This window comes from Eptatretus burgeri, chromosome 10, assembly GCF_056783735.1.
Source record: "Eptatretus burgeri isolate ZD-2024b chromosome 10, Ebu_testis_v1, whole genome shotgun sequence".
Lineage (NCBI taxonomy): Eukaryota > Metazoa > Chordata > Myxini > Myxiniformes > Myxinidae > Eptatretus > Eptatretus burgeri.
The window spans coordinates 101,407,013-101,432,643 of NC_140970.1; the positions used below are offsets into that span (position 1 = coordinate 101,407,013).

Sequence of the window (25,631 nt, forward strand, 5' to 3'; positions counted from 1 at the left end):
CCTCCCATCCTCATAAATGGAGGCAGGCTCTCTTGCTATCAAGAAAGCAGCAAGTTCAGGATCGATACTGCAGCTCGCTGCAACACAATGACACAATCTGATTACCCGGAATCTCACTCACACTGGCGAACTCCGTCAATTAGCCAAGGTATTGTGAAGCAACTCAATTTACAGAATAAAACCCCAAAAGCTCACAAACAGGAAAAAAAAATATCTGGAGATACAGCTGAACTTCTGAGTCTGATCATGAAACTCAATTCCTTTGTAACTGAACTGGACACTTGTGACGTTCTTACTGAACTGGACACTTGTGACGTTCTTACTGAACTGAAGGAATATCCAGATCTCGTGCGAACTATTGGAACTCTGCCAGGCATGTATACAAATAAATTGCAATCTGGTGCGAAGGGATTAGTGCACGCTTCTCGTTGACAACCAGCTTCCCTCTTGCCACATATTAAAAGCCGACGAGGGAAGGTACATTGCCAAAGTTGACACACCAACTGAATGGGTCAGTTCAATGGCAGCATCTCTTAGATATGAAAAACTGATGTCTTAATCCATCAATCTGAAGAAGATCATAAAGACGGAACACCATCTCATGCAAACTGTTCAGGAAGTCCTTGCAAGTACGTATACCTAATGCCAAGGTGTTCTCAGTGCTTGATGGAAAGTCAGGTTTCCTTCAAAACTACATGAGGAATCATCCTATCTGACACGTTTCAACACACCATTTGGTAGGTACAGGAGGCTTCGCCTTCCCTTTGAATGAAATGTGCACCTGAAAATTTTTCAGAGGATTTTGGACCAGATGATTTAAGGCATGGATGGAGCATTCGTGATCATCAATGGCAGTCTTGCAGCTGGTCCAGAGGTGGAGCTATGTGATCGAATCCTGAAACAAGTCATCGAGATAGCAACAAACTGCAATCTGAAGTTGAATCTGCAGACGTGTAAAATCCACCAGTCATGGGTACAGTACGTAGACAATCTCTTGATTCGGCCAAAACAGAAAAAGTTCACAGTATACAAGCGCCGACTGACAAGGATGCAGCTGTGAAGCATTTATCACGTATTTGTCAAGTTCTTCCCTCGTTTGAGTGAAGAGATAGCTCCACACCGAAAGCTACTGACATTGGATGTTGAGAATCAATGGCAACTGGCTCAAGCCAGAGCATTTGAGAGACCAAAGGAAGTTTGCTGTTATCCACCTGTTCTTGCATACTTCGATGTCAAAAAACCAGTCGAGATTCACTGTGATGCTAGCCAAAGTGGATAACAAGTCCAAGATAACCGACTCGTCGCTTACTGCTCCAGGGCTCTGATGGCTACGGCGACAAGGTATGCACAAATACAAGAGATGCTGTCCATAATCCATGCCTGCAAAGATCCACTGTTATATCTTTGGGAAAAGTCACCATCTACAATTACCATAAACCTCTGGAAATGATTGCTAGGAAGCAATCGCTCCGAAGAGACTACAGTGAAGAGACTACAGAGGCTATGATTGCAATGGCATGATCTCAACGTTCAGTACAGAGGAGAGGAGGATATGCAGCTCGTGGAAATGCTTTCTTGAGCCTATCTGCAAGATACTCGTTCGGAACTGGACAACTTGGAGCATATTTCAATGTGGGACTTTCTATCTGTCACTGATGAGAGGTATGCTGATCTTCAAAAAGCTAGTCAGTCAGAACTCAGTCAATTTCAGTCCACGATTCTTGATCAATGGCCAGATGCCAGGCAAGGTGCATCACTCGGTCAACTTTCGGTTGTTGATGGTATCCTATACAAAGGCATGCGGATCATCGTACCACCTACTGTGAAGCCCCGCATGCTGAGCCAGATTCACAAAACTCATCTCGGAATAATCAAGTGCAAGCAATGAGTTAGGGAGGTTCTACAATGGCCCTCCATGAATGTGGACATAGTCTTATCACTTAGAACAGTTCTGAACAGTTTGCTCTATCAAAATCACCTGCCTGCTGAGCCACTGAAACCAACCCAGACACCCAATCTACCTTGGAGTGAAATTGGGACAGACCTGGTCCAGTTTGATGTTAAGACAGACCTGATAGTAGTTGACCACTATTCCATATTTATTGAGTTGGATGAAGTAAAGGATTTAAGCTGCAGTACAACTCGAGTGACAAAGCACCTAGTGCAGTCAACATGGTCTACCGGAGACTCTACCCAGCAGTAATGAGACCGTTTCGTTCAAAACTATTCACCTATTGCCTGCTCAACTACCGATGGGAAGACATTGAAAGAATAACCTTTCCCACTGCCCGTGGTCTTCTGGTACCTATGGCTTACAACCATAAGCCATGATTCTGTGAAAAGACACTTTGACCTGGAAAGAGCAAAACAAAAATTCTCCCACGATCGTCACACGCTCAAAGACCTTCCACCATTACATCCGAATGACGAAATTCGATTCCACCTCCTCTCGATTCCAAATGGTGGATACCAGAATTTCAGGCTGTGTACACTAAAGATGAAAGCTTGTATCTTTACAAACAAAAATGAGGGAATTATTTTCATCAATTCCATATAACAAGCCAGGTAAATCAGGCTGTGGCCAAGCACAAACATATAGCCTAAAATGAAACAGCAGAGCTCAATGTACTCTATGGAACAAAATTTTAAAATGGCGTGCAAAGCTCGAGCAGCAGCAAGATTAATGAGCAACAATTGCTTTGCAATAATGTCCCCTACCGATGTGATATTTTCGAAATCCAAAAAGGGCATAACACTGAGAAATTGACGAAAAGCCCTGAAACTCGAACTTGTGTAACTTATCATAATAAAGCCATGTACCAAGTTTCGGGTGAAGTTGTTAAAGGGTGTGTGGAGAGAAAAAAAAAAAGTTTTAAAAAACGACAGGTGGGATGGACAAAAACAAACAAAAAAAAAACAATAGTTCCTCCAGTGAAGAGTTAAAACAAATAATGTGCAGGATATTGAAGCATATGTTGCAGTCATCAGCAGTTTACAATGTGTATTTTAACTTTAGTGTTAAAATTTAAAGCAAAAAGTCAAAAGATACCTTTACTAAAGAAGCTCAGCGTCAGCCCGTCTGTCCTGCTTCATTCTAAAGGGTTTCTGCTGTTCAGTCAAAAAATAATGAAAATGGTATCGTTGCAAAGCAAACGAGAAGAGCACTCGGTAGAGCGCATACCTCCACCATGCAATGCCTGATCCACAAGAACATATCGGGGCCCAATACATTTTTGAGAAATATCGTGCTATAAATCATTTTCGAGCCCTATCTCTCAATGGTGAAAAATCACGAAAAATTCTCGTAGTCGGATCCGGATCAGATCTTCACCAAAATCTAATCAATTCGTTCGCGTCATCCACTGAACCTGTCCACAACTTTTTGAGATATCCTGTACACAAACAAACAGACAGACAAGCCGGTTGGCGGCGATGGGTCGCTGAGCATGGAAACTGGAAGACATAGAGCAAAATGGATGTCATATAGCAGATAGGGAATCACTTTAATATTATGCATATCAAATGTCATCCAGTTCCATCGACTGATAACTACTCGCTATCCATTTGAATGAAAAGTACCGAAAATGCGGTTTGAAATCGGAAATCCCCAAAGTTCGAGGGGGTGCTGTGGGTGAACAAAGATCTAAATCGAAAATCCGGCTCGATCGTTTGTGCACAATGTATTCCAGACGATTGGTGTGAATTTTCATGACCACCCGACCATAACCCGAGGAGGAGTAGCATTTGGCGTGAAATCGGTCAATATGTCCTGGGGCAAAGTTGTAGTACTCGTTGAGTACCATGAACCTGCAAAGTTTCATTCGTATCGATGCACTCACCTGGTCGCGAGGGGGCCTTCAATTTTCGCCAATTTTCGTGCATACCCTAATTGTAGGGGGCGCTGCGAGTAAAGTATTCCATATATCACAAAAACCGGAATATATTTGATAGAGCATCACCTGTAGATCATTCGTGCCAAATTTTATAACCCTACATGGGATAATGGCTTTCGGAATTGATTTCACGTGAATGGTACCGATTTTGAAGGTTTTTTTGGTTGTTGCTTGGGAACCAAAGCGTCCCGAGCAACCATCACAATTTCCAAAGCACTAGGTCATAAGATGTACCTACCACCAGAGTTTGGTCAAAATCGGCCCACGCTTACGACCAATTATGCTGATGACAAACGAACAAACATCCAAACAGACAGACAGAATTACTGACAATAAGGGTCACAGATTTCGGCGACCCAACAGAAAGGGGTGAAAACATAACCTCCTTCACCTTCGGTGGCAGAGGTAACAATCGATTTGCTTGCAACAAAAATTCGAGAGCAGCAACAAGGTAAGTGTTGTAAAATATCCTCCCACATTTCACTTCATGTTACAACGTCATTGAGACTCCCAAATGGACATGCAACATGTTTGCGAAGTACAACATGTTGTCTTTTGATAAAAGACGTCAGCGAAGCAACGGGTCGGCACAGCATGTTTATCTAAGCAAGACTTTCAAAGCAACGTCAAACGTGACATCGCTTCAAATGCCGACGACTTGAGCTACGTGCAAAGCCAACATCAACATTAACAGAAAGCAATAAAAAGGCAAAATTTGGCCTGCAAGCGTTGCGGAGCGAGGGGGAAGGGGGGAAGCACTGACTGTTCAAATCAGAACAGCAAAATGGTCCACAAGCAAGAATGCACAGACACGTTGCACTGCTTCTCACATCGAGTACTCACAATGGAAGTGTGTTGCTGGGAAGATGAAGAAAATGGAAAAAAAAAAAAAAACAGAAGGAATCAAAGTTAAACCAAGTCAAAGCATACTCCAAACCAACATCACCTGTCCTTTTGGGAGATACAATGTAACCTCACAGTTAAGTGTGCATTTCTTTATGAATGTGATCCGACCCATGGCGCAACCGCAATCATAGACCTGAACTGCACATCATCTCATGCTCAATTTTGACAGCTGTGGAGATGATGCTAACTTTGCAAGAATCAAAAATATCAGGAAAAATAACCCACCAGAGAAGAAGTGATGTTTTTTTGAAGATTCAGACACGTCCTCTGCAATACAAACACGAGTCATGATGTTCAGTATGAGATTAAACAAGTCACATGTCTCAACGTTTGTTCAGAGAATAATATAATAAAATATGATGGTGTAGACTGAATGTTGGGAGCACATCATTCTGATTGAAAACTCACGTTAAGACACATTGCTTAAGGAAACTAGAACGGCACTCTTCGATGTCGCGACCCACGTTATTACATCATTATACAGTACATACTTGCACCAAGTTTGATTTAAATCCCTTCAGCCACTCTGAACAATCACATTTTTACCTGACATGACCTCTGACATCTTGATGTCGAAATCTAATCAGTTCATCTTTGCATCATTATAAATCCTTGCTCCAAGTTTGACTTGGATCCCTTCAGCCATTCTTAAGTTATCGTGGTAGCGAAAACCGATCACGGACGGACGGATGAACGGACGGACGGCCCAAAAATATAATGCCTCCAGGTACTTTGTCAGCGGAGGCATAAAAATTGAAAAAAAAAAGATTATAAATCTTTCCTTTGTAACTTTTCTAGCACGAGACTGAAGTGGTAACTTGGCAAGCAAAGGGAGTTTGTCTGCTGGGACAGTGGCGGTGTTGTGAGTGGTGAGAGGTCTGGGGTATTCCCCGGCAGGACATTTTGGAATGCGAGACTTCAAATGTTGAAACGTGGGCCATTTCGGAATGCTTATTCAAAATTACATTTGACTGCCTTTTCTGCACAAAACGTCTTTAAACCTAGAGCAAAGTTGATGGCGCGCCATTGCAAATCTCCACGCTTCCCACCGAAAGCAGAAGATGAAAGATTGCAAAAAGTTCCACCAGGAATGACCCAACATCATATTTTGAGTTCTAAAAATCTTCTGTTTTCATCCAATGTGACCTCAAGTCCCCACCCCCTGAGGCATGATCCGGGCGTCAAATCCCCCAAAAATTGTTTCAGATTTCATGCCTCCCTCAACGTTGATTATATATACAAAATTTCAAAAAAAAAGGTTTAAAATGTGCCCGAAATTGCTTCTTTTTTTTGGTGTTTGACCTTTTAACCCCATCCCAGGGCCCAGGGGGGCAGGACCAGAAATTTTACTGCTCTTGCATCTTTGTGCCATGTGATGACCATAACGAGCACGTTTGGTGAATTTCTACGCAACCGTTTAGGTTAGGAGGAGATGGCATGACAGACAGACGCCATACAGAGCTGATGACAATATCCCCCCCCCCATTGTTTTTAAAGCGTGGGGATAAATATGGTGCACAAAACAACAAATATCTTGAGAAAAAAAACTGGATAATAATGTAGAGTTCTTGCAAGGAGAATTTCCACAATGACACGAGTAGTGTATATAGATCAACTTTGTCTACAACTTATTACACGACCCCAATTATTACCACCTTCGCGTGGGGTTAGCAAAGGAAGGTTTTTGGGTTCAACTTTCACGAACTAGTTGGCCAGGGCTGACATTCAACTGAAGGCGAATTGGGCACAAATTTGTAATTTATTCAGGGTGTGCGTGATACCCACCTACTCTTCACAGAATACACCATTGGATCTTTAACATCCATCAACTAATGCTAGAAGTCAGGATATCCAACTTAATGTCCATCCAAGGAATATCACACTTTCTGATGTGCAAACACCCTGCCTGTGAAGCACCAATCTGACAGTTTATAGTTGGGTGTGGAATCAAACTCAGACAAGACAGCTCAAAGGTTAGTGCGTGACCTTTGCATCAACCAATCAGACTATAGACCCGTAATGTTCGAATCTTCATTTGCAGGTTGCAAAGGTGGAATCGAGTCCTCCCTGGGCTCAAAGTATCCACTTTTGTTTTTGCAGGATTACGTTTCAAGGACAAAGCCCTGCTGCATTGTTGCTCTGACATCACAGCCATGGCCAGCCTACAATTTTATCTGACTCTGACAACTCTGTCAATTTATTTCAAACAACTGTCATTTCCCTGAATCAGAATGATGCAAACAACAACCACCACCAACAAACCCCCAGACCAACAAACCCGAGCCAAACAGACCGACGACCCCGGACGAGTCAAGACTACCTCGAGCGAGCCAGACCGACCGACGACCTCAAGCGAGCCAGACCAACTGATGGCCCAGAGTGAACCAGATCGACCAACGACCTCGAGTGAGCCAGACAATTGACTGACACAATTTGAGGTGATTGTTTATGGATCTTTAAGTCTTCATTTGATCCTCAAAATTTTTCCCTTTTTTGTGTGTACCCTTGCCTCATGCACAGAATATGTTCTGCAAGAGAGGATGGTCTCTTCCCCTGTGCTCCAACTCACTTTTTACATCTCAAGTTTGGAGCAGAATTTGTGTTGTTTTGGGGGCAGGCGGAACCTCTCAGCTTTTTGATTCGGTGCGGAGCTGTCTGATATATATACATATACATACATAGATATTGTTACGAATTCTGGCCCGCCTGGCGTGCGATCAGCGGCGTAACTCTAATAGCAGCCGCGTCGCCCACCGGACGGACAATTCAGTCGTGACCCTCCTGGAACTACCGCCAGGAGCCAGTCACGGGTGGGGGTTTAACCTCACCACAACCCAGTCCGCATTCCACCCGCGCGAAATAGGGTGAATCGCCGAATGTCGATATACCCAAGTACCCGCGCGGGTAGCGTACCGAGGAGTTGTACCACGCCGCAGGTCAGCTCCGGACACGAACCGCTTAAGCGGCTCGTTCCGTGGGGGCGCCGTAATTTGGTCACGGTAAAACGGTCACAAGGTAATTTGGTCACGGTAATATTATTCATTATTCACTGCATTTAAGGCCAGTAAGGCCCAAGAGCAGTAATAAACATTTTCATTTCATGGCCGGCGAATCTTGTTGGCATAATGACGTATTGACCAAGTTTACTGACTCCTATAATGGAATCGATTCTGTCTCTCTCAACTTTTAAATTCCGATTCCATTATAGTAGTCAGTAAACTTGGTCAATACGTCATTATGCCAACAAGATTCGCCGGCCATGAAATGAAAATGTTTATTACTGCTCTTGGGCCTTACTGGCTTTAAATGCAGTGAATAATAAATAATAATAATAAAAAAAAAAACAATGTCACCCGCAGGGTGACCCGAATCTTGCCAAAAGGTGACCACGTGTGACTTCTTTAAGCTCACACTGAGGTGAACAGAGCTGCTATCCACCAGGAGCGACTCCTTGAGGAATATCTGCCTATGAGAGATTCCGATGAGAATCGTTCTACAGAGTAACCATGAAAAATATGCGTTTGCCTCATAACGTCACCAAATGACGTCATGATGTCTCAAGCTTGACATATCTAGAAAGCACTCATCGAGGTGTTCAATTTGAGGTACTACACTATATGGTTCCTAAAACTTGAAAATTTGACCTTGGGGTCAAATATGTTTGACCTCAGGCGCTAACCATGAAGGTCAAGGCCAATCGCCACCAAAAATTAATCAGCTGAGCACCAGACCATGAACTATATTCCCATGAAGTTTGAAGACGATCCGATCAAAATTACTCAAAAAATAAGGGTTTCGTCGACTCCCCTGATTTGCGACAAAGTGACCTTGACCTTTGACCTTCAAAATTTTGCGCACTGAAAGGGACCTCTATAGGCCTCTGATATGCGAAGTTAAAAAAATTTCCAATGGTAACTGTGCTCTGCAGAATTTTTTATACGTGATTACAGACAAACAAACAAACAAACAAACAAAGAAACACATACAAGCTGACCAACATATCTTGCAAAAACTTCGTTTTGGCAAGATAATAATAATAATAATAATAATAATAATAATAATAATAATAATAATAATACCGTGACCGAATTACTGTGAACAAATTACCTTGTGACCGTTTTACCGTGACCAAATTACCTACATTCGTTCCGTGCTAAGGGGATAACCAAGCGGAGTTATCGCCGACCTCAACGGTTCAGATTACTTGCTGGGTGTCGAAACCCACGACCAATCCCTTCCGTGATGCAAGATGGCACTTTCAAACAAAGGAAAGGACACAACGAAACAGGTCCCAATTTAACAAGCACTTTTATGTCACACACACACACACACACACACACACACACACACACACACACACACACACACACACACACACACACACACACACACACACACACACACACACACACACACTAAGAATGCACATATAACAGTCAAAGCAATAAAAGCAACGCAGAGCTACAACCGAATAAAGCAATTTACAAGCACTTATTCAGGTTTACTTAAAAGACTGGCGCCACACACACATTTACACAAAAGGCAAATAAAAGCCACTCTCACAGGCAAGGGGGCAGACAGGTCCATGGACCAAATGTACGTGGGACCTGGGTGAGCGGCCAGGTCCACGAGACCGAAGGGGTCTTACCCGCGCCCTCGTGGCGCGATGGCGGGCAAGCCGCAATGTCAGCGTAACGTGCCTGACTCTGTGCCCCTGGCATGGTTGGTGAGCTCCTTTAGGCGTGCGTTGCGCGGGCACGTGTTGGTCGTTCGACACCACGGTTGGGGTGGGGAACGGACCGGGTTTCCGGCGCTATCTCAGCGCAGATGGGGGGGAATGGTTGATGCTCGGAATGGAGAGAGGGGAATGGCGGATGCTCCGTCCCGCTAGCGAGGCCTTGGGACCGACTCCGGCGAACTCTCGCCCCGAGCCCTCTTCCGCGTCCCTGCTTCACTCCGCGACTCGTCCCTCGACCTCAACTCCGAGCTTCGTCCCCTTCGCCGTCCGATCCCCGCAAACACACGACTCAGACTCCACGACTTCGACCACGACCTCCGCAACCTCAACGAGGACCTCCATCTTCACTCGACCAGCCCGCCAGCACAGCACACGCGAGTCGCCTTGTGCTCGCGTCTTTATAGACCAGGGGAGGAGCGTGTATGCTAATTCACAGATCAAAACGCGCTTGGAGGCGGGGCCACGCCACCCGACGTTTAGCCATTGGTCGGGCAAAAAGGGGCGTGAGCCTCTCCTGATCCGAATTTCCTCCTACAAGGAGTCCACATGTATCGCGCTTGGGGGTGGGGCCACACTGCCCGATGCTCGCCCATTGGACGGAGAAAAGGGGGGCATGAGCCTCCCCTGACCCGATTTCCTCTCCCGTAAAGGCATCCATTTGTACTCGCGGCTCGACGCGTTCGGCAACAATCACCGAATGGGCCCTGGACAGCACGACATTCGGTGTTGGCAGGTGATGTGGTTGATGGTTGTAGAAGGAGAAAGGCGAAGGTGGTGGGGGGTTTGCTGTGGTCGTTTGGTTGTTGGCGGGCGTCGTTTGGGAATGGCGGTGAAGCGATGTTTGCAGGGTGGAGTTGTGGAGGTAAAGAGGCGAAGGTGGAGGTGTTTGAGTTGTTGGGGGATTATTGGTCCAAAATAACGATAGAGAAAGAAAAATGGCTAACTCAAAGCGTCGCAGCCCGGATGAATCACACATATTCCCTATAAACAACAGGTGTGGACGAACTACACATGAACTTATCGATGTATCTAACCTGAGGACCTTTCTGGTGGATTGCAAATTTCCACAGCTGTAACAATATATATATATATATATATATATATATATATATATATATATATATATATATATATATATATATATATATATATATATATATATATATAATCTTCCACCTCACAAGAGAAGGTGCAGCCTTTATTATTTTCAGCAAACATTCTGGCCGCTCAGGTGGCCGCACATGTTTACGTCTCGGAGGAGTCGTGTCCCTTTATCGACTTTTTGTAACAGTCTACGTCAAGTGTTGAACATTTTTAGTTGCAGCCAATCATATGGCTTTCTCCAAGGGATGCTGGCTGCTTTGTCAGGGGGTCACAGGTGGCATTCAGGTAACCAAAACCTTTGGTAAATGTGCAAAAACTGATCAAGCGTGGCATTATAGTGGACAGGTATACAAAATTTTTCTGCACAAAATACGAAGGTGATTTGTGACAATATCTGACAAGTTGTGTGCGAGTGTGACACTTGGGCAAAGTGCACAATTCTCACGCCCAGGGTGCGAGACTTGACAGGTGTGATGTCAAGAACCAATCAGAACACTTTTAAAGTGTTTGTATCGTTCAGTTCAAAGTCAGGACAAGACAAGTCAATGCAATTTTACAGAGACTCCCCCAGCAGTCTCGGCTCACCTTGTCACCTGTTCTCCATCAGGTGTAATGTTGACAGGTGGGCAATTTAGTGAGCACACCGATCGGTGGTACTGTGGTATAATTACAGTGAAATATATTACATCTACAAATAATAATAAAAATCGACATCATTTGTTTTTGCAGACTCGTCGAGTGCGTGGGTGCGTGGGCGAGTGGGTGGGTGAGCGAGTGGGTGGGCGAGCGAGTGGGTGGGTGAGCGAGTGGGTGGGCGAGCGAGTGGGTGGGCGAGCGAGTGGGTGGGCGAGCGAGCGGGTGGGCGAGCGAGCGGGTGGGCGGGCGAGCGAGCGGGTGGGCGGGCGAGCGAGCGGGTGGGCGGGCGAGCGAGCGGGTGGGCGGGTGAGCGAGTGGGCGGGTGAGAGTGGGTGGGTGAAGTGTGGTGGGTGTGGGTGGGTGTGGGTGTGAGAGTGGGTGGGTGGTGTTAGTGAGTGGTGGGTGGGTGGGTGAGGTGAGAGAGTGGGTGGGTGGGTGAGGTGAGAGAGTGGGTGGGTGGGTGAGTGGGAGAGTGGGTGGGTGGGTGAGTGTGGGTGGGTGGGAGCGGTGGGTGAGAGTGTGAAGTGAGTGTGGGTGGGTGAGTGTGAGAGTGGGTGGGTGGGTGAGTGTGAGAGTGGGTGGGTGTGGTGAGTGGCGAGAGTGGGTGGGTGGGTGAGTGTGTGAGTGGGTGGGTGGGTGAGTGTGTGGGTGGGTGAGTGATGGTGTGGGTGGGTGGGTGAGTGTGAGAGTGGGTGAGTGTGAGTGGGTGACTGAGTGTGGGTGGGTGGGTGAGAGTGGGTGTGTGTGAGTGGGTGAGTGTGAGAGGGGTTAGGGGGTGAGTGTGAGAGTGGGTGGGTGGAGTGAGTGTGAGAAGTGGGTGGGTGGGTGAGTGTGGAGTGTGAGTGTGAGAATGGCAGAGTGGGTGGGTGAGGTGAGAGAGTGGGTGGTGGGTGAGGTGAGAGTGGGTGGGAGGGTGAGTGTGAGAGGGGGTGGGTGGGTGAGAGTGAGAGAGGGTGGGTGGGCGGGTGTGAGAGTGGGTGGGGGGGGGAGTGTGAGAGTGGGTGGGTGGGTGAGTGTGAGAGTGGGTGGGTGGGTGAGAGTGTGAGAGGGTGGGTGGGTGAGAGTGTGAGAGGGTGGGTGGGTGAGTGTGAATGTGAGAGGGTGGGTGGGTGAGAGTGTGAGAGGGTGGGTGGGTGAGTGTGAAAGAGTGTGAGTGGGTGAGGGTGAGTGTGAGGTAGTGTGAGTGGGTGAGGGTGAGTGTGAGTGTGAGAGTGGGTGGGTGGGTGAGTGTGAGAGTGGGTGGGTGGGTGAGTGTGAAGTGGGTGGGTGGAGGTGAGTGTGAGAGTGGGTGGGGTGGGTGGAGTGTGAGAGTGGGTGTGGTGGGTGAGTGTGAGAGTGGGTGGTGGGTGAAGTGTGAGAGTGGGTGGTGGGTGAAGTGTGAGAGAGTGGAAATAGGTGGTGGGTGAGTGAGAGTGAGTGGGTGGGTAGTGTGAGAGTGGGTGGGTGGGTGAGTGTGCAAGAGTGGGTGGGTGGGTGAGTAGTTGGGTGGGTGGGTGAGTAGTTGGGTGGGTGGGTGAGTAGTGTGGGTGTGGGTGGGTGAAGTGTGAGAGTGGGTGGGTGGTGAGTGTGTGAGTGAGTAGGTGGGTGAGTGAGAGTGGGTGGGTGAGAGTGGGTGAGTGAGAGTGGGTGGGTGGGTGAGGGTGAGAGTGGGTGGGTGGGTGAGTGTGAGAGTGGGGAGAGTGTGAGAGTGAGTGTGAGTGTGAGTGTGAGGGTGAGTGTGAGAGTGAGTGGGGAGTGTGAGAGTGAGTGGGGTGAGTGTGAGAGTGGGTGGGTGGGTGAGTGTGAGAGTGGGTGGGTGGGTGAGTGTGAGGGTGGGGGGGTGGGGGGGTGGGTGAGTGTGAGAGTGGGTGCGTGTGGGTGAGGTGAGAGTGTGGGTGGTTGAGTGTGAGTGGGTGGGTGGGTGAGTGTGAGAGTGGGTGGGTGGGTGAGTGTGTGTGTGGGTGGGTGGGTGAGTGTGAGAGTGGGTGGGTGGGTGAGTGAGTGAGATGGTGGGTGGGTGGGTGAGTGAGTGAGATGGTGGGTGGGTGGGTGAGTGAGATGGTGGGTGGGTGGGTGAGTGAGATGGTGGGTGGATGGGTGAGTGAGATGGTGGGTGGGTGGGTGAGTGGGTGGGTGGTTGAGTGTGAGTGGGTGGGTGGGTGAGTGTGAGAAGTGGGTGGGTGGGTGAGTGTGTGGGTGAGCGTGTGAGTGGGTGGTGTGTGAGTGTGAGAAGTGGGTGGGTGGTGAGTGTGAGAGTGGGTGGGTGGGTAGTGTGAGAGTGGGTGGGTGTGGGTGAGTGTGAGAGTGGGTGGGGTGGGTGAGTGTGAAAGTGGGTGGGGTGGGGTGAGTGAGCGAGTAGGTGAGTGGGTGAGTGAGTGGATGGGTGGGTGGGTGGGTGAGTGTGAGAGTGGGTGTGAGTAGGTGAGTGTGAAGTGGGTGGGTGGGTGAGTGTGAGAGTGGGTGGGTGGGTGAGTGTGAGAGTGGGTGTGAGGTGGGTGTGAGTGTGAGAATGGCGGTGGGTGGGTGAGTGTGAAGTGGGTGGGTGGGTGAGTGTGAGTGGGTGGTGAAATGTGAGTGTGAGAGTGGGTGTGAGGTGGGTGAGTGTGAAGTGGGTGGGTGGTGGAGTGAGTGAGTGGGTGGGTGGGTGAGTGGGAGAGTGGGTGGGTGAGTGAGTGGGAGAGTGATCAGGTGGGTGAGTGTGAGAGTGGGTGGGTGGGTGAGTGTGAGAGTAGGTGGGTAGGGTGAGTGTGAGAGTGTGAGTGGGTGAGGTGAGTGTGAGAGTGTGAGTGGGTGGGTGGGTGAGTGTGAAAGTGGGTGGGTGGGTGAGTGTGAGAGTGGGTGGGTGGGTGAGTGTGAGAGTGGGTGGGTGTGGGTGAGTGTGAAGTGGGTGGGTGGGTGAAATGTGAGAGTGAGTGGGTAGGTGAGTGGGTGAGTGGGTGGTGGGTGAGTGGGTGGTGGGTGAGTGGGTGGTGGGTGAGTGGGTGAGTGGGTGGTGGGTGGAGGAGAGAGAGTGGGTAATTAGGGTGGGTGAGTGTGAGAGTGGGTGGGTGGGTGAGTGTGAAGTGGGTGGGTGGGTGAGTGTGTGAGAAGTGGGTGGAGGTAGGTAGTCAAGAGTAGGTGAGTGTGAGAAGTGGGTGAGGGTGAGTGTATGAGTGTGTGAGTAGGTGGGTGAGTAGGTGAGTGTGAGTGTGAGAGTGGTGGTGGGTGGTGAGTGTGAGAAGTGGGTGGGTGGGTGAGTGGATGAGAGAGTGGGTGGGTGGATGAGAGAGTGGGTGGGTGGGTGTGAGTGTGAGAGGTGGGTGTTGAGTGTGGGTGAGTGTGAGAGTGGGTGGGTGGGTGGGTGAGAGGGGGTGAAGAGTGGGTGAGTGGGTGGTGGGTGAGTGTGAGTGTGGGTGGGTGAGTGGGTGAGTGTGAGTGTGAGTGGGTGAGTGGGTGAGTGTGAGAAAATGTGAGTAGGTGGAGTGAGTGTGAGTGTGAGTGTGAGAGTGGGTGAAGTGGGTGAGCGAGTGTGAGGTGAGATAGGGTGTGGGTGAGTGAGAGTGGGTGAGTGTGAGTGGGTGAGTGAGAGTGGGTGGGTAGGTGGGTGAGTTAGAGTGGGTGTGTGAGAGTGGGTGGGTGTGGGTGAGTGTGAAGTGGGTGGGTGGGTGAGTGTGTGAGAGTGGGTCGTGGGTAAAGTATGGGTGGGTGAGTGTGAGTGAATGAGTGGGTGGGTGGGTGAATGAGTGGGTGGGTAGGTGAATGAGTGGGTGGGTAGGTGAATGAGTGGGTGGGTAGGTGAGTGAGTGGGTGAGTGAGTGAGTGAGTGAGTGGCTGGGTGAGTGTGAGAGTGGGTGGGTGGGTGAGTGTGAGTGGAGTGGGTGTGGGTGGGTGAGTGAGAGTGGGTGAGTGAGAGTGGGTGAGTGTGAGTGGGTGAGTGAGAGTGGGTGAGTGTGAGTGGGTGAGTGTGAGTGGCTGAGAGAGAGTGGGTGAGTTAGAGTGGGTGAGTGTGAGTGGGTGAGTGAGTGGGTGGGTGTGGGTGTGTGTGAGAGTGGGTGAGTGGGTGAGTGTGAGAAGTGAGGTGGGTGGGTGAGTGAGGTGGGTGGGTGGGTGAGTGTGAAAGTGGGTGGGTGGGTGAAGTGTGAAAAGTGGGTGGGTGGGTGAGTGTGAAAGCTGGGTGGGTGAGAGTGTGAGTGGGTGGGTGGGTGAGTGAGAGAGTGGGTGGGTGGGTGAGGTGAGAGGGTGGGTGGGTGAGGTGAGTGTGAGAGTGGGTGTTGGGTGGGTGAGTGTGAGAGTAGGTGGGTAGGTGAGTGAGAGAGTGGGTGGGTGGGTGAGTGGGTGAGAAGGTGGGTGGGTGGGTGAGTGGATGAGAGAGTGGGTGGGTGAGTGGATGAGAGAGTGGGTGGGTGAGTGGATGAGAGAGTGGGTGGGTGGGTGAGTGGGTGAGAGAGTGGGTGGGTGAGTGGATGAGAGAGTGGGTGGGTGGGTGAGTGTGAGAGTGAACAGGTGGGTGAAGTAAGGTGAGTGTGAAAGTGGAGTGGGTGGGTGAGTGTGAGAGTGGGTGGGTGGAGTAGGTGGGTGAGTTAGGTGGGTGGGTGGGTGGGTGAGTGTGAAAGTGGGTGGGTGGGAGGTGTGAGAGTGGGTGGGTAGGTGAGTGTGAGAAGTGGGTGGGTGGTGAGTGTGAAGTAGGTGGGTGGGTGAGTGTGAGAGTGGGTGGGTGGAGTGAGTGTGAGGGAAGTAGGTGGGTAAATGAAATGTGAAAAGTGAGTGGGTAAGTTAGTGTGTGAGTGGGTGGGTGGGTGAAAAAGTGTGAGAGTGGGTGGGGTGGGTGAGTGTGAGAAGTGGTGTGGGTGGGTGAGTGTGAGAGTAGGTGGGTGGGTGAGTGTGTGAGAGTGGGTGGGTGGGTGAGTGTGAGGTAATAGTGGGTGAGGTGAGTGTGAGTGTGAGAGTGGGTGAGGGTGAGTGTGAGTGTGAGAGTGGGTGAGGGGTGAGTGTGAGTGTGAAAGAGTGGGTGAGGTAAAGTGTAAATGTGAAGTGTGAGAGTGTGAAAGTGGGTAGGTGAGTGTGAGTGTGAGAGTGGGTAGGTGGGTAAATGAGTGTGAAAGTGGGTGGAGTGAGGTGAAGTGTCGAGAGTGGGTGGGTGGGTGTAGTGTGAGAGTGGGTGGGTGGGTGAGTGTGAGAGTGGGTGGTGGGTGAGTGTGAGAGTGGGTGGTAGGTGAGTGTGAGAGTGGGTGGTGGGAGAGTGAGAGTGGGTGGGTGGGTGAGTGAGAGTGGGTGGGTGGGTGAGTGTGAAGTGGGTGGAGTGAGGTGAGTGTGAGGAGAGTGGGTGGGTGGGTGAGTGTGGAAGTGTGAGTGGGTGAGGGGTGAGTGTGAGTGTGATGAGTGGGTGGGGTGAGTGTGAGTGTGAGGAAGTGGGTGAGGTGAGTGTGAGTGTGAGAGTGGGTGAGGGTAATTGAGTGTGAGAGTGGGTGGGTGGGTGAGTGTGAGAGTGGGTGGGTGGGTGAGTGTGAAAGTGGGTGGAGTGGGTGAGTGTGAGAGGAGGTGGGTGGGTGAGTGTGAGAAGTGTGAGTGGGTGAGGGTGGTGTGAGTGTGAGAGTGGGTGAGGGTGAGTGTGGGTGTGTGAGTGGGTGGGTGAGTGTGTGGGTGGGTAGGTGGGTGAGTGTGTGGGTGGGTGAGTGTGTGGGTGGGTAGGTGGGTGAGTGTGTGGGTGAGTGGGTGGGTGGGTGAGTGTGAGGGTGAGTGGGTGGGTGAAGTGTGAGAGTGGAGTGGGTGGGTGAGTGTGAGAGTGGGTGGTGGGTGAAGTGTGAAGTGAGAGTGGGTGGGTGGAGTGTGAGAGTGGGTGGGTGGGTGAGTGTGAGAGTGGGTGGGTGGGTGAGTGTGAGAGTGTGAGTGGTGAGGGTGAGTGTGAGTGTGAAAAGTGGGTGGAAATGAGTGTGAGTGAGAGTGGGTGAGGGTAGTGTGAGAGTGGGTGAGGTGAGTGTGAAGTGGGTGAGGGTGAGTGTGAGAGTGGGTGGAGGTGGGTGTGAGTGTGAGAGTGGGTGGGTGGGTGAGTGTGAGAGTGGGTAGGAGTGGGTGAGTGTGGGTGGGTGAGTGTGAGTGTGTGTGTGAGTGGGTGGGTGTGAGTGTGAGAGTGAGTGTGAGGAAAGTGGGTGGGTGGGTGGGTGGGTGAGTGGTGTGAGAAGTGGGTGGGTGGGTGAGTGTGAAGTGGGTGGAGTGAGTGAGTGTGAAAGTGGGTGGGTGGGTGAGTGTGAGAGTGGGTGGGTGGTGAGTGTGAGGAAGTGGGTAGGGTGGGTGAGTGTGAGTAGGTGGGTGGGTGAGTGAGTGAGTGAATGGGTGAATGGGTGAGCGGGTGAGTGGGTGAGTGTGAGGGTGGGTGGGTGGGTGAGTGTGAGGGTGGGTGGGTGTCTGAGTGTGAGGGTGGGTGGGTGAGTGGGTGAGTGTGAGGGTGGGTGGGTGAGTGTGAGGGTGGGTGGGTGAGTGTGATGGTGGGTGGGTGAGTGTGAGTAAGTGGGTGGGTGGGTGAGTGAGAGAGTGGGTGGGTGGGTGAGGGTGTGAGAGTGGGTAGGTGGAGGTGAGTGTGAGAGTGGGTGGGTGGGTGAGTGTGAGAGTGGGTGGGTGGGTGAGTGTGAGAGTGGGTGGGTGGGTGAGTGTGAGAGTGGGTGGGTAGGTGAAAGAGTGGGTGGGTGGGTGGAGTGAGTGTGTGTGAGTGTGAGTGGGTGGGTGGGTGAGTGTGAGAATGTGGGTGGGTGGGTGAGTGTGTGAAGTGGGTGGGTGGGTGAGTGTGAGGAAATGGGTGGGTGGAGTGTGAGTGTGAGTGAGTGGGTTGGTGAGTAAGTGGGTGGGTGGGTGGGTGTGAGAGTGGTGGGTGGGTGAGTGTGAGAAGTGGGTGGGTGGGTGAGTGTGAGAGTGGGTGGGTGGGTGAGTGTGAGAGTGGGTGGGGTGGGTGTGAGTGTGAGAGTGGGTGGGTTAGGTGAGTGTGAGAGTGGGTGGGTGGGTGAGTGTGTGAGAGTGGGTGGGTGTGGGTGAGTGTGAGAAGTGGGTGGGTGGGTGAGTGAAATGAGAGAGTGGAGTGGGTGGGTGAGTGTGAGGAAGTGGAGTGGGTGGAGTGAGTGTGAGAGTGGGTGGAGTAGGTGAGTGTGAGAGTGGGTGGGTGGGTGAGGGAGTGGGTGGGTGGGTGAGTGTGAAGTCGGTATGATGGTGAGTGTGAGAGTGGGTGGGTGGAGTGAGTGTGAGGAGTGGAGGTGGGTGGGTGAGTGTGAGAGTGGGTGGGTGGGTGAGTGTGAGAGTTGGGTGGGTGGAGTCAAATGTGAGTGTGAGAGTGGGTCAGGTGGGTGGAAGTGTGAGTGGGTGGGTGGGTGAGTGTGAGGGTGGGTGGGTGAGTGTGAGGGTGGGTGGGTGGGTGAGTGTGAGGGTGGGTGGGTGAGTGTGAGGGTGGGTGGGTGAGTGGGTGAGTGTGAGGGTGGGTGGGTGGGTGAGTGTGAGAAGTGGGTGGTGGGTGAGTGTGAGAGTGGGTGGGTGGGTGAGTGTGAGAGTGGGTGGGTGGGTGAGTGTGAGAGTGGGTGGGTGGGTGAGTGTGAGAGTGTGAGTGGGTGAGGGTGAGTGTGAGTGTGAGAGTGGGTGAGGGTGAGTGTGAGTGTGAGAGTGGGTGAGGGTGAGAGTGAGTGTGAGAGTGGGTGAGGGTGAGTGTGAGAGTGTGTGGGTGGGTGAGTGTGAGAGTGGGTGGGTGAGTGAGTGAGAGAGTGTGTGGGTGGGTGAGTGTGGGTGGGTGGAGTAAGTGTGGGTGGTGTAGGGTGAGTGTGAGAGTGGGTGGGTGAGTGTGAGGGGGTGGGTGGGTGGGTGGGTGGGTGAGTGAGTGAGTGAGTGGGTGGGTGGGTGGGTGGGTGAGTGGGTGAGTGGGTGGGTGGGTGAGTGAGTGAGTGTCTGGGTGGGTGGGTGAGTGTCTGGGTGGGTGGGTGGGTGAGATGTGAGAGCGGGTGGGTGGGTGAGTGTGAGAGTGGGTGGGTGGGTGAGTGTGAGAGTGCGTGGGTGGGTGAGTGTGAGAGTGGGTGGGTGGGTGAGTGTGAGAGTGGGTGGGTGGGTGAGTGTGAGAGTGGGTGGGTGGGTGAGTGTGAGAGTGGGTGAGAGCGGGTGGGTGGGTGAGTGAGTGAGTGCCCTACTGTGTTCGTCTGGACGCCTGATGACGCTCTCTCTACACAACACCCACAACGAGCAAATACAGCTCGGGATTATTAATCGTTACCTGCGAATAGAAAAATTTCCACCAACAATACTCTCTATGATCCAGTGATATGTACGTGCTGTTCCAATAAAATCGATACACTATCGTATACACTGTACAGTGCATCGAAATAAATACCAACTTGTCATTGTGCACTGCATTGTGGATAACAGCCAACTGAGGACGTGCAATCTATTGAATTACTTTTCTCTGAAATATTAAATTGCCTGTACACATTTTATTGAGACTCCCGGCATGGATGATCAGAGAAAAAAAAAAAAAACTACATTTAAAGCATGCGGTCATAATAACACTTAACCCAAATCACTGAGGTACCTTTAAAGGCGCGAAGAGAGCATCAACATGAGAACGCCTGAAAGAAATTCGCGACAAAACGCTTGACCCAATCATTGTGACCATGCGATAGTACCCGGAAGCCGCGTTGTGGGCCGACACCGGCGCCCTTAAAGGGTGTATGCTCCGATTCAACCCTGGAGATTCGCGATATTTTGTGGGACAAACATAGCTGCCTTAAAGGGTGTATGCTCCGATTCATCACTGCGGATTCGCGACATCTAAATGAATGATTGTATTGAACGGTCATGGGTGAGGGCCTGAGGGGTTTTGCTCGATGTGGTGTTGTGCATAGACTGGACGCTGTTAGGGTGCGATGAGGAAGAAGTCGCACCGGATTTATGGGTGGCCAAGTAGGGCCATGGTCCTGGGGCCCCCCACATTTAGGGGCCCCCCACAATCATTGTACACACGGCCCCCCACATGGTAAATCCGGCCCTGTTCGGTACTAGTACCGGATTTAGGGGTGGCCAGGTGTGGCCACAATTCACATCTCAGGAATTTGAAACCTTACTGAAAGACCAGAGACATTATCCATAGGAAGTCAGCAGTGTACTACCCACAAGCGAATGGGGAAATTGAGCGATTCAATAGAAGCTTAAAGGAGAGCTTGCTCACTGCAAACATTGAAGGGAAGGACTGGAAAACATTTACAACGGACTTTCTTCAAACATACCGGGCAACTCGACACGCCGCAACACAGCGATCACCTGCTGAACACCAAGCGACATGTATCTGGTTTGCAGATGCCAAAGCCCAACACACCATCACACAAACACGTGGCGTTCAGAGTACAAGAGAAACAGAACAAGCAAAAGGTGCACACCGACAAACGCCGTGGAGCAAAGGATGTGAACTTTGAATGTGGTTCCTTCCTCCGAGTGAGGAAACCTGGCGTCCTCCGAAAAGGACAATCCAAATTTTCAGTCCCTCTCCAAGTTCTGGAGCAAACAGGATCTCACACGTACAAACTGTTCGATGGACGGATCTGGAATGCGTCTCATTCAGCATCTGCCTGTCAAAGGAATGCAAGAGATGACGCCGAGCTCCCACTCCTTCCTGACATCACCGCACCACCAGTGTAAAACACATCAGAACACGTGCCGGGTGGCCGGGATGCCAGAACTTGCAGACCTCCAGTCTGGACCCAAGATTATGTGATGAAGTAATGTAAAGTCCTTTGAGAATAAGAAAAGGAAGCTAATTTAAACTGTTGCCATGTTTATTACTACTTGTTTTATGGTTAATCCATGTTGTGATAATTACTATATCTAAACTTCCAGTTGATTGATATTATTGTTGTCCCCTGAGATACGGTATGTATGTGGTTAAAGAAAGGGGGATATGTGGTGTTGTGCAGAGACTGGACGCGAGAGGGGGCGATGAGGAAGGAGTTCGGGGTGAGGAGGTGAGGAGGTGTGCAGTGCAAGGCTTGTTACGTTCCGATGTTCGGTTGAATAAAACCGTTGGAGAATATTAAATTCCACATTCTTGGAGTATTTTACGATACAACACTTGATCACCATTTATTTTTACAAGTGTAGATCGACTCGCTACGCTCATCTCTCCACACGTCGTCGTTGCAGAGACTAATGTCACAGATTTGTTGTGTTGGCATGATTTACACCAATCATAACACAAACATTTATTTTCTACAATTTTATCTTCTATGCAAATAAATATCTGTGTGTGTGTGTGTGTGTGTGTGTGTGTGTGTGCGTGCGTGCGTGCGTGCGTGCGTGCGTGCGTGCGTGCGTGCGTGTGCGTGCGTGTCCTCCATAAATCCAAAGCCCTGAAACTTTGAAACTTTGCGTGTATACTAAGAAAACTCCAAGGAAGTGCAAGAGTGAAAATTTGGTTTTTGGGTTAATTAAAACACCCTTTTTGAAGATAATTAACTGCCTTATTTAATTATATCCTTCATCAGGCGATCCTCGGCCACCTCGCTTTCTGGGGTCTTAAGGCGTTTCCTGGGTAACCTCACTGGGGTCTGAAGCCGCCATGTTTTTTGGCCTGCTCATCCACGCCTTGACTTGGAACAGGCCGCAACGATTTCTTAACGATAAAGTTTTTTTTACCCTTTCCTCAATCATATTATCGAATGCCTGTTCATAATAGTTACGAATCGTATACATCGCTTTTGTAAGTATAAGTTTTCAAATTAGGAGCTTGGAGCGATTTCATCCATTATATGATGCGATTTTCCACGATCTTCTCTCACAGACTACTCAAAGTATATCATCAAAATATTATTTCGGTTTTGAGGATCGTATATCGTCCTGACCAACTAAGTGTCGAAATCTGTTGTGAAATCTGATAATTTAAAGAAATAACAAGTCTCATAACTAAACTGATATACCTATTTACGCTATGTTCCCTCCTCCATACATACACAAGAAAATGTGAAATTTCCAAAGCATTAAACTTAACTTTTTCTACTGTTTGGGGAATTATATTGAGTGAACAAAAAATTTAGGAATGTGCCAAAATGAACCAGCTTCATTGAGCTCTATGATTTAATGCATTCACTGCTTGACCTGACACGCCCTGTTCCCCAGAGGAACTGTCTCCCCATAGCGTCTGCCAGATCTGTGTCTATATTTCGGGAGTTTTCGCGAGGTGCTCAACAGTGAAACAAAGCAAATCTGGTGAAAACGGACGTTTTAAAAAAAAAAGTTATAACGTTTGCACGGACCCTGACCACGTGACGCATGCACAGACGAGCAGGCAAGATGGCATATTACCTGCAATGCTTATTTCACGGACGATTGAACTTTGTGATGTCTTCAAGGTTGTTCTGCATTAAGTTGCAACTCTTTTGTGGAGCAAATAATTATTTGAACAAATTAATTTTATTTCATTAACTGCTGCATGCCTGGTGAAGACCAGCTTTAAAATTAAAGGGATCCTATATTACATGCAGTGATAGCCTGGCCAACCGTTCTTTATCAACCATTTAACTGGAGTGCTTGCATGAGTGCTTAAGCCGCTTGCCGAACACCCATTGTCAATAGCGGAACCACGCAACGTCCTTCTGAGTGAATCGTTCACTCACTTTGGACGCTTTTGCCCGCCACGTCATTTCAAAGCGAATGGTTCATGCTCCATCACCCTAAGTGAGTTGTGAAACAACACCCGATCTCCGATGCGTTTGCTGTCTAAACGTGTTTTCTAAATCACCGAGCCAAATTGCTTTTCCACGCCGCTGTTTATAAAGATTATTGTTTGTGAACATATCCCTGACACGTCTCTTTATAAATGCAACATTGTTTTTCAGTGAAAGCTACTCATGGTTTTTGGGTTGTTGCGGATATCAGGCAAGCGTGTGTGTGTGTGTGTGTGTGTGTGTGTGTGTGTGTGTGTGTGTGTGTGTGTGTGTGTTGTTCATAAAGCATCTCTCTCTCTCTCTCTCTCTCTCTCTTTCTCTCTCTCTCTCTCTCTCTCTCTCTCTCTCTCTCTCTCTCTCTCTCTCTCTCTCTCTCTCTCTCTCTCTCTCTCTCTCTCTCCCCCTCTCTCTGTCCCTCTCTCTGTTTGCAGAGAGAAAACGTTATGCTGCTTTATGAACAGCACACACACACACACACACTAGTAGTGCTTGGCCAATATCAGCAACTTCTCGTTAATCGGCAGATTGGAGCTACAGTACGTACTGTATATAACCCAAAAACTTGGGGTAGCCTTCACTTTCACCATTGTTTTGGGGGAATTTCAATAAACAAATTTTAAAAACGTTACATTTATATAGTCGTTTTAAGGAGATGGGCATAAACATTATTATTTATGAACAACTGCGTGTGATGGGTAGAAAAAAAACTTTGTCGGCTTGGTAATTTATAAAATAAGTTCATACGGCAAGCTCAGAAATTGGGTGTTATCAAATATATTTTGCTTTGAAACTCACAAAGAGAAACATGTAACCTTTGTAATGCACACTGGATAACCAATTCCTTTATAAACAGTCACGAGGACAAAAGAAAACCTGAAAGAACCTCCATAAGATAAGGGATGATACTTTGCCACCACAGCACATGTAACAGGCATGGCATGTCCACACACCCACGGAGAGTCCGTACAGATCCAAATCTACCCATATGTACCACGTCCGTGTGTGCTGTATACATACCTCAACCTTGTTTAGCAACTGCTGACTGTACATCCCAATCGGGACACGAACTGTACCGTTCTCGACTACAGGGTTCTCGTAAAGTGGCTTAAGGACTCAAGCAAGCACTCCAACGGAACACCTGGCTTGGCAAGTGATTACCAATTCCTGTCGATAAACCCATGCACCTGGAAAATGCCCAAGCAATGCCTGAATTGGACAAATTAACATTTTAGCATCAAAACTTCTGCCAAGTTCAATTCTGGAGCTTAAATTTTGTAATTCAGCTTAGTTTAAGAGATTCTTGAGGTTATGGCATGTGCAGAAATGAAATAAAGCCACGAACGCTGACCTCTTCAGGCGTTTATAAGCACTGTGATGTATACAACGATTCGTGGTTATGATGAACCGGCATTCGATAATATGAGTGAGGAAAGTGAAAAAATAACTTTATTGTGAAGAAATCATTGCGGCCTGTTCCAAGTCAAGGCATGGTTGAGCAGGCCAAAAAAACATGGTAAGTTTATACCTCAAGGAGGTTATCCAGGATGTGCCTTAAGATCCCATTGAGAGCGGTGTGGCTGAGGATGTGCCTGATAATGGTTATAATTAAATAAGGCTGTTAATTATCTTCAAAAGGTGTGGTTTAATTAACTCAAACACCCTATTTTCACTCATGCACTTCCTTGGAGCTCTCTTAGTATGTAAGCAAAGTTTCAGGCTGCTAGGTTTCATTGTTTTGGAGTTATGGAGGACACACACACACACACACACTTGTTAGTATCGATACCTGGTCTTCGGATGAATTCAGGTTGTCATGGTCCCTCCATTGGTAATCAAGGAAAGCCTGTTGAGGTTTAATTGGTGGTGGCATTTAAAGCCGCATAAAGAGACATTGCCACACACTTCTGGCTTGCTTGGCACAAGGACGAGGCTTGTGATGCATAATTAGCATGGCGCTTGGCCAATTTGGTGCCCCAATCAGTACAGTATCGTGACTGGTGGACACGTGATCCGACTGTGAGTCTTCAAATCTGTTGACCGCTACGATCATAGGGAGCCGACTTGCCAGACTTGTACCAGGCAACTGGCATGAGTGGACAACTACAACAAAAGACCAAGGGCAAATGATATGATGAACAGGGCAGAAAGAGGATGTGCAAAAGCAGCACGACAGGTTCCTCGGACATGTGAGCTGATGCCGTTCGGTCCAGTTGCAGAATCAGTCGAGGCATGCAAGAAACTTCTCCACTTTCTCAGGTGAAAAAAACCCTCCACAGAGTCCAGGAGCAGTTGGGTGTGACGGAATATGGTGGGTACAGAGAGTGAGGGGTTGGAGACACAATATTTGGAAGCAAACAGAGAATTGAGGCATTCGGCCTTCTCATGAGCAAAGCCATTTGAAGTGAGGAAAGGGATGGAAGGGGAGCATACTCCAAAGATAGACTTAAGGCACCACCAGGTTTTGAAGGAGGGAGACGGTTTGACAGATGTTTTCTGCTCTCCTGAGAGTGGACACACACTTGTTGTGGGGTTTGTGGAATGATCTAAGGTTGCCTTCGGTCGGATGTATGTTACAAGAGAAGGAAAGTTGTTTCAATGCAGGTGCTTCATCACAGGACTCAGTGTACCATGGGCAGGAAGAAGAGTAAGATAATTGAAGATGAGATGGGATGAATCTGTGTAGAAGATAGAGCAGATTTCTATGGAAGAATTCCCACTCTG

At 49.1% G+C, this 25,631-nt stretch overlaps 3 protein-coding genes and 2 pseudogenes across 5 annotated transcripts in view; all 5 read right to left on the reverse strand.

The window, feature by feature from the left end:
- IDH3G (isocitrate dehydrogenase (NAD(+)) 3 non-catalytic subunit gamma) overlaps positions 1–19,943 on the reverse strand; it is a 71,102-nt gene extending 51,159 nt beyond the window's left edge. For 2 of the 3 annotated variants that reach the window (XM_085899676.1, XM_085899675.1), the window contains exons 1-3: positions 19,787–19,943; positions 5,025–5,066; positions 4,737–4,751 (exon numbers count right to left, since the gene is read on the reverse strand). In XM_085899676.1, the coding sequence (XP_085755802.1) occupies positions 4,737–4,751; positions 5,025–5,066; positions 19,787–19,870 (141 nt within the window). In that variant the 5' untranslated portion in view covers positions 19,871–19,943. The remainder of the gene's footprint in view (positions 1–4,736; positions 4,752–5,024; positions 5,067–19,786) is intronic. The other variant, XM_085899677.1, reaches the window with a different exon arrangement.
- On the reverse strand, positions 10,852–12,612 carry LOC147019299 (uncharacterized; annotated as a pseudogene).
- On the reverse strand, positions 12,930–14,136 carry LOC147019300 (uncharacterized; annotated as a pseudogene).
- On the reverse strand, positions 16,861–17,788 carry LOC147019301 (uncharacterized; the record flags this gene model as incomplete). Its single annotated transcript, XM_085899914.1, has 4 exons — positions 16,861–17,002; positions 17,070–17,112; positions 17,218–17,405; positions 17,520–17,788. Coding segments are annotated over 4 exons (642 nt in total), but the record flags the coding sequence as incomplete, so codon positions are not given.
- On the reverse strand, positions 18,591–19,599 carry LOC147019302 (uncharacterized; the record flags this gene model as incomplete). The annotated part of the gene is made up of 2 exons (XM_085899916.1): positions 19,593–19,599; positions 18,591–19,420 (listed from the first exon to the last, which is right to left on the reverse strand). Coding segments are annotated over exons 1-2 (837 nt in total), but the record flags the coding sequence as incomplete, so codon positions are not given.
- Positions 19,944–25,631: the final 5,688 nt, after the last annotated feature.